This window comes from Dromiciops gliroides, chromosome 1 (genome assembly GCF_019393635.1).
Source record: "Dromiciops gliroides isolate mDroGli1 chromosome 1, mDroGli1.pri, whole genome shotgun sequence".
Lineage (NCBI taxonomy): Eukaryota > Metazoa > Chordata > Mammalia > Microbiotheria > Microbiotheriidae > Dromiciops > Dromiciops gliroides.
The window spans coordinates 72,845,942-72,861,815 of NC_057861.1; the positions used below are offsets into that span (position 1 = coordinate 72,845,942).

The following is a 15,874-nucleotide window of genomic DNA, read 5'->3' on the forward strand; positions in this document are numbered from 1 at the left end:
AAACTCAGGTCCTCCTGAATCCAGGGCCAGTGCTTTATCCACTGTACCTACCGCCTAGCTGCTCCCAATCAGTGGGTATTTATTAAGGGTCTACTATGGGACAGATACCATGTTTAGATGTCAGAATTCAAAGATCAGGAGTGAAACAGGGATGCCCATTATCACTGCTATTATTTACTATTGTACTAGAAATGTTAGCTATAGCAATAAGAGAAGAAAAAGGAATTAGAATAGGCAAGGAGGAAACAAAACTTTCACTCTTTGCAGATGATATGATGGTATACTTAGAGAATCCTAAAAAACTGCTTGAAACAATGAACAACTTTAGTAGAATTGGAGGACATAAAATAAAATTTTAAAAGGATCTCAGTATTCAAAGACAACTTGAAACATTTTCTGCCTTAAGGGGTTTCCGTATTAGCTAAGGGAGACAATACGTGTGAAGGCAGAAGCATATGGAGGGATGGAAAAAGGCTTCTTGCAGAAGGTAGTAGCACTTGCAGAAGACAAAGGACCTAAGGCGGTGAGAGGTGGGGAAGAGGGATGGGATTTGGAGTCAACAGAAATAGGTTCAGGGGCAGCTAAGTGGCATAGTGTATACAGCACTGGTCCTGAAGTCAGGAGGACCTGAATTCAAAAATCCAGCCTCAGACACTTGACCCTGGGCAAGTCACTTAACCCTAATTGCCCAGCAAAAGAAAAAAAAAAAAGAGAAAGAAATAGGTTCAAATCCACTCGCTGCTTATGTGACTTTGGGCAGAACCATTCACCTCTCTCACTCTGTTTCCTCATATGTAAAATGAGAAACTGAGCTCTTTAACTTCCCATTCTAAACCTAAGATTCTTCCAGACAGCAGAAGCAAATAAGAAGCAAGACTTTGTCCTAAGGCAAGTGAGGGCAAGGTATGGCAGATTATCTGGAAGAAGTCTTAATTTTAGTGAGAGAGCTGGGAAGGAAGGTGGGGAAACTGAGATTGGGAGAATACAATTTCATCATTTTAAATCCTGGAAGTGATGCTGCTGCTCCAGAATACGGTGAAGTCAAAGGTCAATAGTTGGCTGAAGCCAGGTGGAGAGCTTTGGAGCTAAGGAGGTAAAGGTGGGTCAAGATGCTGAGTCATGACCCACATTCCCACTTTTCTTTTCCCTCTCACATGTCCCCTTCTCTGAGCTGATGTGCAGAAATGGCTTTAGCCCCACTCTCAACCATGATCCTCTGGGGAATGGTTCACATTAAAGCCACAGAGATGTGGCTTGGAAGCATGATGAAGTAGGTATGTTAACTCACACTCTAAAAATCCAATGAGGGGCAGCTAGGTGGTGCAGTGGATAAAGCACCAGCCCTGGATTCAGGAGAAGCTGAGTTCAAATACAGCCTCAGACACTTTGACACATACTAGCTGTGTGACCCTGGGCAAGTCACTTATCCCTTACTGTCCCACCAAAAAAATTATAAAATAAAAATCCAATGAAAGCTATTTTGCTAGAAAAAGACACAAATGTCCCAGGTTTGGCCAGCTGTGTTGTCTTGTGGGGCTCACCTGCCATGGGGAATCTCCTTTGGAAGTGACCTGATTCTCAACCCCACAGGACAAACCCCTGTGGAGTCTGGGGTTGGAGTTGGGTGGGGAGTGACAGTTTAACTGTGATGCAATAACACTGAATATTCAAGGGGATGTGGGCCAATGCAAAAGGTAAGCCTCCAGGTAGAGTAGGGATTCCTGCTATGACCTGGGCAGAGTGAAAATGATGAGGTAAGAGGCTGTTGTGATCTTGGCTTGAGCCCTAAAATCTCTAATTGAGAATAGAAGATTCTCTGGGGAAAAGTGACATGGAAAGAGAGAGGAAAAGAGAAAGGAAAATAGAAAAGGGATGTGACAATTGGTTACCAGGTTGTGTTAAACAGGCACCCTACCCTGGGATCCAGGAAACTGGGTTCTCTTGACTCCAAATCATTATGTAACCTCAAGCAACCCACAATCTCTCAGAAACTTGTTTTCCTCCATAAAATGAGAAGTTGGGAATATATAACCTCTAGAGTGTCTTCCAACTCTCAGTCTCTGATTCTTCAACTTTGTGATATTAGAAAAGGGTTAGAATGGATTCTAAGGTTTTTTTCAGCCTATCGGAATCCAAAAATTAGGATTTCAGGTCCTCAAGAACATACATACAAACCCTCAATACCCTATCCAGATAAGCTCTACCTTTAATTATCCACCCTGATCCTGCAGCCAACAGCCCCAAACTTTGTGGAGAACTATCACTCATCTCCACCCCGCTTCCACTCACTGAGGTTTGTACAATTGGGGGTGGGGAGCCTAAGCACCCTGGCATTTCCACTTTTCTAGGTATCATTGACTGCCCAAGTGCCATTTCTTGACCTTCTCTCCATAAGCCCAGCTCTTCTCCACCCCAGCTACCTGAAAGTAGTGGCATCTTTCAAAGGGAGGGGAAAGGACATGCTGGACAATGTCTACCCATGGTTCCCTACACTGACCTGGTCTCTTCTTCCTCCCTGCCCAGAACTTTGGCATCATGAGGTTTATCAGGGGGAATCCAGTACTCGAGGTCCTTCTGGGTGCAACCTGTGGAGGAGTGCTGGTACTACTGGTGAGTTGGTTACAAGGTGCCCGGATGCCTTTGGAAGGTCCAACATATAGCCGCAGGACTAAAGATACGCTGATTCCCACCTTAGAGGAGTTCACGTGGCAAGCCCAGTTTCCGCTCCCCCTGGACAGAGAATCCACCCAAGTCTTCCCCTTCCTGCTCAACCACCCAAACAAGTGCAAAGTTTTTGGGGGGGCGCCCTTCTTGCTGATGTTGGTGATGACTCAGCCCCAGGACCAGGTTCTGAGAGATGCCATCCGGCATACATGGGGAAATGAAACCATCGTACCTGCTGTGATCATCCGACGCCTCTTTCTAATAGGCCTGTCCTCTGACTTCTCCTACCACCACCTGCTAGAAGAAGATGAAAAGCACGGGGATCTCCTTCAGGTGGGTTTCCTGGATACCTACCACAACCAGACCCTCAAAACCCTTATGGGACTAGAGTGGGTGGCCCAATTCTGCCCCATGACCTATTATGTGCTTAAGGTAAATGGAAATGTCTTCCTGAACCCCCGTTTCCTGGTGCAGGTGATACTGAAGCCTGAGCAGCAACGCCGGCCAGACTTCATCACTGGCTGTATCTACAGAAATAGAATCCCCATTCGAAGGCAGTCTCATCCTCAGTACATGCCCCTAAACATGTTCTCCCATGCCAGGTACCCACCTTACTGCTGCAGCCCTGGCTATGTGCTATCTGGACCCCTGGCCCTTAAGGTTCTCTCCATTGCCCGGAGAGTGCCAGCTGTCCATCTGGAAGACGTCTTTGTGGGGCTGTGCCTGCACCAGCTGAGAGTGGAACCCACTCCCAGTCCCCCCAACACCTTTCTGATGTTTGGTAGATTATACAATCGTTGTGACTTCCGAGGCTTTGCCCTGGTCCATCCCTTCAAGCATCAGGAGCTTCTTCTAGTCTGGCCAGACTTTCAGAAAGCCAATACCCCCTGTCCACTGGAGTGAAGGGCTGACATGAAGACACTTCTCAGATGAACCCTCACCAATTTCCCTTCTTCCAGCAGGCATTCTCTATACCAGAGGGTCCACCTGTTTCCTCCCGACTCCTGGCAAGACATACTCACCCCTGCCACTTTCTCCCCATCCCTACACAAACTTTGTTTCCCACAGACTTGGATATCTCTATTAAAGGTGGTGACAAAAATGCCTTCACCCAGAGAGGATAGAATAAGGAAGAAGGTAGGGGTGGGGAGGGGAGAGGTCTATGTTAGAAATGAGTCAGGAGCCCTGGGTTTGAATCTTAGCCCAGCCAGCAACTGACTGTGCATCACGGGTGGGGATGTCATTCTGGACCTGTTTCCCCAAATGTAAAATGAGGGTATTGGACCAAATGACCTCTAGGACAGTGTCGTACAGTCCCTTACCCCACTGGGGTTAAAGGGCCCTCTCTGGTTCCACAGCTGTTTCTAAATCCAACGAAGACCTTTTTCTAGACTTTCAAAAGTATTTGCCAGGTAGTTGCTGCAATACCCCCACATTTAACCTGGAACCACCAACACTGTTCCTGTGCCCCACCAAAACCAATGCTTCCCAGTAGTCTTAGCAATTTCTGATGGAACTAGACAGGACCAGATGGGTGGTTCTCAAAAACATTCTGGGAAAGCATTTTAGAGGTCCCCTCAAGCCCCCAGTCTTCATCTCAACCACGGCCAAAGTCCTGCTTGCTCCAAGCCAGGGTTCCCAGGAATGAGCCCATGGTACTGAAAATACCAGATCCATAGCTGAAGAACCCCAGCAATTGCCACTCCCTCTCTCCATGACCTTGGCCAACTCACTTAGCCCCTCTCTAGGACATCAGTCTGCTCACCTGTAAAACCAGTAGATCTGAGTCTGGTCCCTTTCAGCTATAAAAATTCTGATTCTGTGAACTTACAAAACCTCTCCCAGACTCTGAAAATCATGCTGTCTTGTTAAGTGTCCAGATAAAACCATAGATGTGGCAGGACAGGACTTGGGCCATTCATTTCCATGGGAGACATTAAAATTTCTCCATTACAGAGAGGCAGACACATAAAACACACGTGCATCAGGGCAGACCCATTTTCCTTTATTTGTGGAGAGGACCATACATTCAGGTTCCTAGGTTCATCATCTAGTCAACAGCATGTGGTGGGAAAAGTTCTGGAGGCAGAAGACCTGGGTTCAAACTCCAGGTCTGTCCTAGTTTGTGCCCTACCTGTGATTTTAGGCAAGTCACAACCTCTCCCAGCCTCGTCAGTCTCCTGCAAAATGAGAGGGTTGAACTAGATTTCATCTAAGGTTACTTCCAGCTTTAAACCAAAGATCCTATGAACCTCTCCTCCCAAGCCATTTTCCCCCTCTGAACCAGAATTAATCACATGACATCATGGCAATGCAAGAGGACGTTTACTTAAAACAAAGATATATAACAGGAGATAAGAATCAAGCAGTAAACCTTCTCACCACCCGTTTTCCCAAACTACAAACTCCCAAACTTCAAGGGAATATAGGTTGTGAGTCCTCCTGTCTCAGCTTCCCTGATAGCTTAACAGCTCGGCACTGTAAGCTAGTTGAACAGGATTAAAATGAGGCTCGAGTTTGCTTTCTGGGCCCTTTCCTGAGCTGTGAATCAACATACCACAGCAACCTAGACCCTGATGGTCTATTAGCAACTTGCCCAGCAATTGAACCCAGGAACCTCAGGTTCTGAAAAGAATCACTTCTCAGGACAATAGAGATGTGAAGTCTTGAAACTCTGGCCTCTTAGGGCAAGAACCACACACAGCAGGGAGAATATCTGTAGCCACTGCTTCCCACCACAGAAGAGGGCAAGCTTCCTGTTATCAGCCCTCAGAATTAGATGATTCCTGACTCCACATCCATTTTTTTCTCTTCTCTCTTCCAGTGCCCTGCTTGAATATTCCTTCATCCTGTTTGTGCCCAGCCTTTCACCAAGGCAGCTTCAAATTCTCCCCTCTAACCAGTCGATGTAGGGTAGCATCATTTGTCAGGAATGTAGTTGACAGTGGGGACATTTCCCCACTAACATCCCCATTAATTTACATTCATCTTCATCCAGGGTGCTGGAATGATCCAGGTATATACTTTAGTCACAAGAAGCTTCCTTAGCCCACCAACCCAGGCCCCCAGCACGAAAGCTCTAGGACTGGAAATAAGACACAAGGGGTTAATGGGGCAGTGTTCAAAACAGTGTGGTCACCTAGACTGGAGTGTCCACAGAGAGTCATTAGCAGCTAGACACACAGAGCAGCCACCATCAATAATAGAAAAAAAAAAAAACTTCCCATTTTTACAGTGCTTTAAATCACAGAATTATTATAAAAGCTGACATTTATATAATGCCTCAAGGTTTGTAAAGCACTTTACATACAAAGGTTGACTTGATCCTCCTAACAACCCTGTGAGGTAGGTACAAGAGATTTAAATGAATCACTGAAGTTCAGGAATTAAGGGTACCTCAGAGGGTGTCTGGTCCAATCCATACCTGAACAGGACTCTCCGTAACAACAGCACAACCAAGCCATCTGGTCATTGCTTGAAGACCTCCAGTGAGGGAAAATCATTTCCTGCGGCAATCCAGTCCATTTTGGGACCTTTGTACTTACAGGGAATTTTTTCACCCTAACTGAAAACCTGCCTCTTTTCACCTACTGGTTGTTCTGACCTCTGGGGCCAAGTAATCTAATCCCCTTTTTACAAGCAGCCCTTCAAAAACTTAAAAGATACTCTTCCCCCTCCCCCCAATCAATTTGAAGCCAAATATCCAGTTGTTCCAGCCCATCCAGTGCCCTCACCATCCTCTCAACATACTGTAGTTTCTCAATGTGATTTCCTAAAATGTGCACCCCAAAACTAAATTCAATACCCTAGATGAGGCCTAACTAGGACAAAATACATATAATGCTTTCATAAGCATTTCTCATCACCCTTAAAGGAAATTAAAGTTCTGTGAAGATAAAGGTCATGGAATTTGAGTTTAACCAGAAGGCCAAGGTGTTCAAGGAAGACATCAATATGTAGAGGGAAGTCCACAAGGATGAAGGCAGGGGTTTGGATGTTAGGGAAAACTGTAAGCCAGGTACTGAACTCCTTGAGAAAGCCGGCAAAGTAACCTGCAGCTGGTACAATTACAGCAACAAATCTGGGCTGGATTCTAGAAATGGATAGTGTGAACTGCAAAGGTTGTAGTGATGGTGGGTGTTCAAGCAATAATTTGAGGGGAACAAGGAGTATGATGGTACCAACTCCCCTATATATGTGTGTGCAAGTACATGTGTACATGTCTTTCTGTGTGTGCTCTCACACTAAGAGGAACAAGCAACACTGGAAATGGTGACCATGGATAAGGCATCTTTCTGAGAAGCAGGCTGCCAAGAGTAAAACGGTTAAAGATCCAGGATGAAGGGAGCCTGTTAATGATCTAGAACATGGGTTCATGACCTACAGGATCATTTTCATATCACTGTCCTCAGGCCTTTAGTTCCAGAACAAGACTGAATACAGCTTTTATAAATCTTCGATTCCATGGAGGGTAGCTGGTGGTCAAAGTGGACTGGCTACCTCAGGACAGACACTGGACCAAACCATAGTGTTTGGAAACCCTGAATCTCCTGAGAAGTCATGGGGATAGGTGCTTCTCTGCCATCTCAAAAACTATGCTGCACCATCTTCCAGTGAATTCAGGCCCTTCAGAATCTGTAGGACTCACACTGGTCAGTGGTGAGAACCTCTTCCAGTCTGGTATTCAAACTGTCCCAAAAATCCTGTTGTGATGAAAGCTTGCATATACAAGAAGTGTCCAGGAGACTGGATGACCATCAATAGAATGTAGGACCTGTGGCAGGAACTTTTGGGCTTAGTCCCCCACCACAAATTCTGCAATAAAAAAAAATCCTGGAAAATTTCAGAGCCCTAAGGAGGCTTCTGAATCTGCAGTTTCTGCAGAACAGCTGCTTTCTGGTTCAACGTCACCTCCTAAATGAAACTTTCCTTGACTCTCTATATCAGTAATTATCATCTCACCATATCACCCCCTAACTCCCTTTTCTCTATCCAGAAGCCTTAATGCTAATGAGAAGACCTGGACACACAGTGACATCCCAGGCAGCCAGCCAATTGTGGAATGAGGAGACACTTAGCAAATTAACTAAAAATTGAAGTGAGGGGTAGGGCAGGCAGCAAGAGGGGGAAGGCTAGAAACCAAGGTTCAACCTTCACTTAGGGCATGAGGACATTGTCTGAGCTGGGGATTCCTGCAGTGACTTGGGTAGGGCAAAGAGAGCTGGTAAAAGGTCCCCTGTAATCCTGACACTATCCCTGAGAGCTGACTTTAGGCTAGGAGGAGGCTCCTGTGGAGGGCTGCTGTGAGGAAAGAAAAAAATCCAGGTTAGGAGAGGAGGCAGCCTGATATGGTGGGAAGGGCCCTGGGTTTGGAAGACAGGAGAACTACATTCTAAGTGTTACCTTACCAACCCATTCAGTGGCCTTGGGCAAATCATTGCTCCCTCTCTGAAACTCAGTTTCTCCATTTGCAAAATGAGGGAGATGGCCAAGATGATTTTTAAAAACCTTTCCAGCTTTAAGACTCTAATGGATAAAACCATGAGAACCTTGCCCAGTTTAAATGTCCACACTCCCCACAACTATCAGCCCTGGTGCTGTATCAGTATTGTTTGCTTTACTAGGAGATACATCTGCTTGCTATGGAAATCTCTAGAATTCTTAACTGATCCAACCACCTCTTTCACCTATTTTAATCAAGCTGAAGGGCACTCTAAAGCCCCCCCCCTCCTAGCAGTATCCCAAGTGGCGGTCAGCTACAGTGAGAGTCCCCGTTCCTAGTAAGGGAGAAATAGATCATGACTGGGAGCAGAAAACAGGGCACTACAAAGGATACCTGCAGAACAGTTTCACTAGCCAGTCTCTAAGGCCTCCATCCAAGTTCCTGCCACATTAAGGGGGAGGTGCTTTTATCTCCTTTGCTGCTCCCAGACATATCTGGGAGAGCCAATCAAATTCTCCATAAGGAAATTACCTCCTAGCATGGCAGAGGGGGATAGGAAGGACTGAGGACAGAAATTGTTTGTAACCTAGGTCCCTGACCCTGATCTGACCTCTTGCTCCTCCCTGCCCAGGACACTACTGGCACCATGAGACTAACATGGGGACATCTGGTGCCTTTTAAGGAGTTTATCAGGTGCTATCCTTGGGGGACTTTTAATACTACTCCTGGAAGGTCATCCACACATCAATGGGAGGTTCCAGAGGCAGATTCAGTACCCTGTGGAGAAGGTACAAGCCCACATCTACCCCTTCTTCCTGTTCAACCATCCCAGACAGGTACATGGGAAATCCTGCTGGCCCCTTCCTTTTGATGTTGGTCATGACCAAACCCCAGGAAGCTGGCAGATGCCAGGTCATCCGATGCACATGGGGCCACAAAACTGTGATGCCTGAGGTGGACATCCGCCTTGTCTTCCTGATGGGCCTGCCTCCATTCCTCTTCCCTAGACACCTACAGGATTTGTTGGCAGATGAGGACAGAAAGCACAAAAATCTTCTCCAGGTGGGCTTCCTAGATACAAACCACAATCTGACTCTTAAGACCCTCACAGGACTGGAATGGGTAGCATGCTACTGTCCGACTGCCCACTATGTGCTCAAGGCAGATGGTAATGTCTTTGTGAACCCCAGCTTTCTGGTACAGCAGGTACTGCCTTCCAAGGGACCCCAGCTCAAGAACTTCATTGTGAGACACATTTACAGGAATGTGGAACCCAATAGGATCCCAAGTAGAGAAATACCTAAAGAGGTCAACCCCCAAACCAAGTACCCTCCCTACTGTAGCGGATTTGGCTATGTGATATCCAGTGATCTGGTCATTAGAATTTTGGCTGCTGCCCCAAATGTAAAGAATATCTACTTAGAAGATGTGTTTATGAGGCTATGCCTATAACACCTTGGATTAAAGCCCACACACAGCCTTCCTAACTCTTTCCAGAAGTACCAAATTAAGTTTCATCAATGTAGCTACCTTCAATTTGCCGCTGTCAATGGCTTTCTGCCCCAGGAGCTGCTGAGGTACTGGCCAACCTTCCAGGAGGCAAACAATACCTGTTCTCCGGTATTATCTGTATGGAAACCATGATCCCCCTTCTCTCCAGAGGCCCCTCAGGGCCAACTCCATGCATTTTCCACTTACTCTGCTCTCTGGACTAGCAGTATGATCATTAAAGGCAATGACAAAAATGAACGTAACATTCCTCTGGCCATGACAGCGTAGAATGGGGAAGAAGCATCAGAAGGGCACCTCACCAAAGGACACAGTATGCATTTGATAGGGTGTCCCAAAAGTCTTAGTGTGCCTTTCATTCGATTTAAGGTTTTATAGCTTAATAGTTTATACACCTTGGGAAAATTACTTAAGATTGTAACCAAGGCCTGTGTTAAAGGAACAGTATAGAGCTCTAGGAAGATCATGATGAGTTTGACATAAGACCTGGGACACTAATCTACCAAAAATTGGGCTCCAGGTCACCCAGAGAGTCCTTAAAGCTACATATGACCTTATGGCGTCCTTTGGGGTGATACTCCCAGGAAACACAGTTAAGCTCCATTTTCCAACAAAATCTCTCAATGTAGGAGGCCTGCATGTAGGTGACTAAAAAGTACACTTAATTGCCCACCAGGTAAAGGGAACAGGTGAAAGATAAGGCATTGTGGTGTCGTGGAAAGAGTGCTGGACTTGGAGTCAGTGGACCTGGGTCAAGTTAAGATAAGGCTGCTCACACCACTTAGATGAGCAGAGTCACCAACTACAATTATTCTGGCAATATGAAAGACTACTGTGGTCCTTGCTCTTTGCCCTACCACAACTCCCTCCTGAGCCCCAGGCACTGCCATCTGACCTACCCACAAACCCTAAAAATAGTGTTTCTGACAGCCACCCTGCAGCCACAGCCTTATAGTCCCGGCTCTTTTGTCATGCAGCTGACCTTCTCTCTATGCTGTCTCCCCCAATCAGAACATGAGTTTCCTGACAAGAGGAACTGCCTCACTCTCCTATTTGCATGGTGTTTGGGAAATAGTAAATAGATAATAAATGTTTTTTCATTCAAGTCACTTCTCCCTTCCTGGGCCTTAGTTTCCTTGCCTGTAAAATGAGGGGATGATCTTTGAGGTAAACTTTACAATGCTAAACTTAATTATCACCAAGGCTGAACACTGTGGCAGGAAGGAGAGATGTATCTGAAACCTAAAGAAAAAATGTCAAGATTTCTGAACCAAGCCCAGCCCTTAGGACCACCCAGATACCTGTGGATTGCTCTGTTCAGGGTCAGGCCAGGCCTCAACACTGACTTTTGAGAGCAGTGGCACATCAACAAGCAGTTACGACTACTATCAGCAAGTATTTGAATGCCTACTACATATCAGACATGTTAATTGGAGAGGAGTTTAAATGCAGTGAACTTGTAGGCAAAAGACTTAGGGTGGGATCTTAATTCTTCAACTTAAAATCATTTCAAACACCTCATTTCATAGATGAGGCCCAAAGAAGTAGATTAGGTGACCCCAGAGATCTCTTCTAGCTAGGTCAATTGGAGGCTTTATAAATATAAAATGAGTATTACTTACCAAGTCTACTTTTCTGCTCAATTTCTGGTGAAAGAAGGAAAGCTGCTACACTAGGCATCACACCTGACCTATGTACCTTCCTAGTGGCCACTTCGTAGTATAGAATCAGTTGTAATTTCCAGGAGTTTGGATAATCCTTTTACATACTGATTGATGTTTCTGTTGGATCTAAGTTTTCTCTCAATCTCCAGACACTCATTACTGACTTCTGGCGCTGAAGTTCCTCAGACCATGGCTATGCCCCTCTTCTTTCCTATCTACTACCCTGTTACATGAGGAGCATCCTAGCTTTGGACTTAAAGCCTACTACCTCCTTGCCCTTGGCCACATCAATTCCATCAGGATAACAGGATGGAGATCTTGAAGGGACCTTGGAAATCACCTAGTCCAACCTCTTTGTTTTACAATGAGGAAACAGGCTCAGAAGTATTATTTGCTCAAGATCACAGTGATTAAAATAGCTGAGGCAAAATTCAAACCCAAGTCTCCTGATTCCAGTGCTCTGTCCGATATACCACACAACATCTAATCACCTAGTCCTACCCTCTCGTTTTCCTATATTTAACTGAGACCTAGAATAATGGAATGACTTTCCCAAGGTCACATAGGTGGTTTGAGAGAGCAGGGATTCACTTCCCAGATAGAGGATCAATGTAAACCTATTGCTGATAGGTTACTATTTCAGAAATAGCTTCCCAGAAAAAATGTACTAAGCAAGTTCTCAGCACTGGAAGGAACCTCAGAGGCCATTCTAGTCGGACCTATACCTGAACAAAAATTCCTTCCACGACACACCTAAAAAGTGATCAAACAGTCTCTACTTCAAACCTCAGCTAAGAAATTATCTGCAAAGTCAGCTCTTATTATTAGGAAGTCTTTCTTGACATCAAAACTAAATTTGCCCCTTCTGTTCACTGCTCCTAGTTCTGTCCTCTGGGGCAAAAGAAACCAAGACCCCTCCCTCTTACACATGACAGCCCTTCAGATACCTAGAAATAGCCATCATCTTCCAACTTTCCTCCAGGCTGGACATCCTGAGTTCTTTTAACTGCCCTTTCTTTCAAAACCCTTTGGCATCCTCTCATCCTCTCCTGCTTATCAATATCTTCCTTAAGCCAGAAGAAAGCACTGTCTCACAAGGGCAGGACTGTCACCACCCTGACTCAGCATTGCTTTTCTCAGTGCAGACTAAGATCACATCTAGTCTTTTTGGCTGCCATTACAGAGTCCACTAAAATCTCCAACTCTAAGTTTAGAGCCAGGGAGATGGCCTGAGCCAATTGCCCTCTCACCATCCTCTGGCCCTGAAGAAGGGTTAATTGGCCCAGCCCAAGCATAACATATTCTCAGGCCTTCACCCTGGCCTAAACTGAAGAACTTAAGGGAAAACCCCAGAGTCTGGCATTTAGACCCCTTCATGACTGTTTCAATCCATTATTATTCAATCACTCAATCATTCCTCCCACTCCAACATCCTTGGTTACAAGATATCTTGGCAGGATAAGGCAGGACAGGGCAGGACAGGGCAGGGCAGTCTTAAGACATAACAAGAAACAGAGGCAGCTTTGGAACTCTAGTCAAAACATGGATAAATAGCCCTACACCTGGAGAAATGCCAAGCAAATGACTGGTCCTCCAATAGCCTTCTGTCCTTAAGCCTGCCTCTGGAGTAGCTGCAAACACCAACCTCTCAGCTAAAGGAAATGCAGGCCCTACCAAAACAATAGCTCTGTGCTTCAGGGCCTTCTCAAGGATCCTAGCCTAGCCCACATATGCATAGAAAATCTAACACCCCTTTCTCCCCATGGAGAAAGTTTTCCCTACCCCCCTCAGTCTATCTTACTGGTGTCCCTCTACCCCCTGCCCCTGTAACTCTTGGGGGATATTTAATGGCTCTTCATGGACAGGAAGACTTTTTAATCTACCATGGGTGCTTATTTCCAAAAGCTAAGGGAATTAAGAAGCCCCAAGAAAATCCTGCCCCCTCCAACCTGTCTTTCCCCACCTGCCTGCCTCCCTGTACCTGCTCTCTCCCTGGCTTTGGACCAGGTGAGGTGGCAGCTTTTCCAGGGTTGGTGGGACAGACACGCAGGCCAGACATCGGCCCAGAGTTTTCTTTATCTTTATTTGTCTACATTCAGCTTAATTCAGATGTCCTGCCTGAATGACCCAGACATACAAAAAAAAAAAAAAAAAAAAAAACCAAAAAAAAAAAATTCTTTCCCACTGGTTGTTTAAAATAAAATCTTCACTTATAAAACTGAAACACTAAAGCATTAAAATACAGAAAGCTTGTTTAACTCACTTCACAAAAGCATTAACAGATGACGTATCCCTCACGTAACTATTTAAAGACGAACTTAGTTAACACTAACACCAATGTTAAATAGACGAAGGGATACTGAGTTGTATTAACTCAAAAACTCTATTCAGACAAAGTTGTAATGGTAACTAACAAACCATTAAATACACAGATGTCCCAAACACAGCTAAGTATGGAATTACAGGGAGACGCCACCATCAGAGTAGCCGCCTGCATATCACACAGAACACGGCAACATGGAACCTGGGGGGAAGGGTTGACATGTTAACTGTGATGCAATAAAACTGAATATTCAAATGGGGGGGCGAGTGCAGAAGGTAACAAAACTTCACCCCTGGGGAGTAAAGGTAGTTTATCTGTACTGGTAATTCATGCTGTGATCATTTCTGCCATAGCCACCTTGCGAAGACTGGTAGGAACTGGGAGGCCCACTGTAATTCTGGCCTGAGCCTGGGGAGTTGTAATTGGACTGTGAAGAGTAGCCACCTAGGGAGAGTAGGGACAGAAAACAGAAGTTGGGATTAGGATGAGAAGGTTCCAGCTATGCCCTCTCTGCCCCCCACCTTTTCTTCAAGACCCCAATCCCAGATGGGACAGACACCAACCTTGTTTGCCTTGGTAGGAGGAGCCACCACCAGAGCTGCCTCCATAGCCGCCATGTGACCCTGTGTTATAGGACGATCCACCTGACCCGTAGCTGTTCCCACCACCACCTCGGCCCCCGCTGCCACTGTAATCTGGAGTAGGGGGCAGAATAAAGTACTGTTAACTTCCCCTCAGCACAACCTAGCAATGGAAGCCTCAATCTCTATGAGGAGAGCAAAGAGACATCAGAAGATAGAGAAGCCTGGAGCTCTGCACCTGCTGATAGATGAACTATACTCCTAGAGGGGAATGGCTGATGCTTAAGTGATGCTTTGCTGTGGCCTCACAAAAGCTGACAAAAGTCCCTGCCTATCCAATCTCCCTTCAATGACATCAGTTCAGGGACCAAGCTGCTAGCTATCACAAAATTAAAAAATCCTACACATCAGTTCTGTTGAACTTCCTACTTACACCATTAACCCCAGCTTTGTTTCTGGGACAGTTCCCATTGACAATTCCTCTCAGGTGTTCCCATCCTTCTACTCCCCTTTAGTGTGATTTCTTAAAAGGTCAGCATTTATGCCAGCCATTTCACTATTTCAGGAAAAAAAAAAAAATCCACAGATGTTACACTTATATTCAGGACAACTGATCCATTCACCTAAGCCTATGAAGAAGGCCAAGGAAAAAGCAAAATTATGGCTCAGTGATGGGGAAGAACCACTCAGTTCTACTAATTAAACTACTTGGGTTCATTTTGGGAGGATAATAAATCACTAAGAGGAACAAGGAAGTCGTATTGTTTAATCACTCTTTGGCAAGTTTCTTTTTTAGTCAATAGCCATGGACATTCAGGAAAGTCATTTGTTTCATGGCAAGGCATGACCCCCAAACCAGTGAATGAGTAACACCCCTCCCCCTTAGCTTCTTCTGGATATAGAGAAGTCTGGAACTCATCTGAGATCCAGCTACAAAACAGGGTTCAGCTTAAATAAAACAATCAGAAAATTAGGTACTAAGGAATTAAATTTGAGACTTTAAAGGTCCTGCATATCTCCAAAATCCTCTTTTCTACTACCACTTTGTGCCCTACTTCTGTAAGTCCTTACCAGCTATCGATTAGAGCAGTGCTGAGGCAGAGGAAGCCTGAGCTACAAGCCCAACATGCCAACTTGCCTTCACCAGCTGACAGACTAGAAACAACTTCAGTATTTCCATGGGGTTTGCTACCCCACCCAATGCCCTGTTTTCAACAAAAGTGCTATGAGGACATGGGTTACCCAAAGCCAACTCACTGAATTTGCTCTCGTAGTTATAGTCTGATCCACCTCCACCACCTGGGGAGTTGTAGGAATTCGAATAGGAAGAGTAGTTGCCTTGTCCATGATTATAGCCCTTTTGTTTGCCTTGGGGTGGGCCGTAATTGCTGTACTGGTTTTGGCTGTAGGATGACTGTTGTTGGCCTTGGTGAGACTGGTACCCTGAACCGTAAGAAGGCTTCTGCTGGCCCCCATGCTGCTGCTTCTTCCCGCCGTGCTTTGGGGGTACTGGTGAATTGTAGTTGTCGCCTTGGTAGTAGGACCCATAGCCAGAAGAGCCGCCTCCACCGCCACCCCCGCCTCCACCAGCATTCCCAGAATGCCCACCGTTGCTGTAGAATTGACCTAAATGGAAGGGATGGCATCAATTAGGGAATGGAAAAGGGAAGATTCCAGATTCATGAAAAGT

The 15,874-nt window shown here is 45.6% G+C and overlaps 2 protein-coding genes across 3 annotated transcripts in view; one reads left to right on the forward strand and one right to left on the reverse strand.

The window, feature by feature from the left end:
• Positions 1 to 2,535: 2,535 nt before the first annotated feature.
• On the forward strand, positions 2,536 to 3,567 carry LOC122737964 (beta-1,3-galactosyltransferase 2-like). Its single transcript, XM_043979982.1, has one exon. The coding sequence runs from the start codon at positions 2,536 to 2,538 to the stop codon at positions 3,565 to 3,567; it is 1,032 nt and encodes a 343-aa protein (XP_043835917.1).
• Positions 3,568 to 4,718: 1,151 nt separating this feature from the next.
• ILF3 (interleukin enhancer binding factor 3) overlaps positions 4,719 to 15,874 on the reverse strand; it is a 34,195-nt gene continuing 23,039 nt past the window's right edge. Inside the window, exons 18-21 of one of the 2 annotated variants that reach the window (XM_043975502.1) lie at positions 15,442 to 15,810; positions 14,167 to 14,298; positions 13,961 to 14,047; positions 4,719 to 4,844 (exon numbers count right to left, since the gene is read on the reverse strand). In XM_043975502.1, coding sequence (XP_043831437.1) covers positions 4,837 to 4,844; positions 13,961 to 14,047; positions 14,167 to 14,298; positions 15,442 to 15,810 — 596 coding nt within the window. In that variant the 3' untranslated portion in view covers positions 4,719 to 4,836. Of the gene's footprint in view, positions 4,845 to 13,644; positions 14,048 to 14,166; positions 14,299 to 15,441; positions 15,811 to 15,874 lie in introns of those variants that run through there. The other variant, XM_043975501.1, reaches the window with a different exon arrangement.

Excerpts from the sequence above, each read along its gene's own strand:
- LOC122737964 (XM_043979982.1), top strand. The coding sequence starts at position 2,536 with ATGAGGTTTATCAGGGGGAATCCAGTACTCGAGGTCCTTCTGGGTGCA.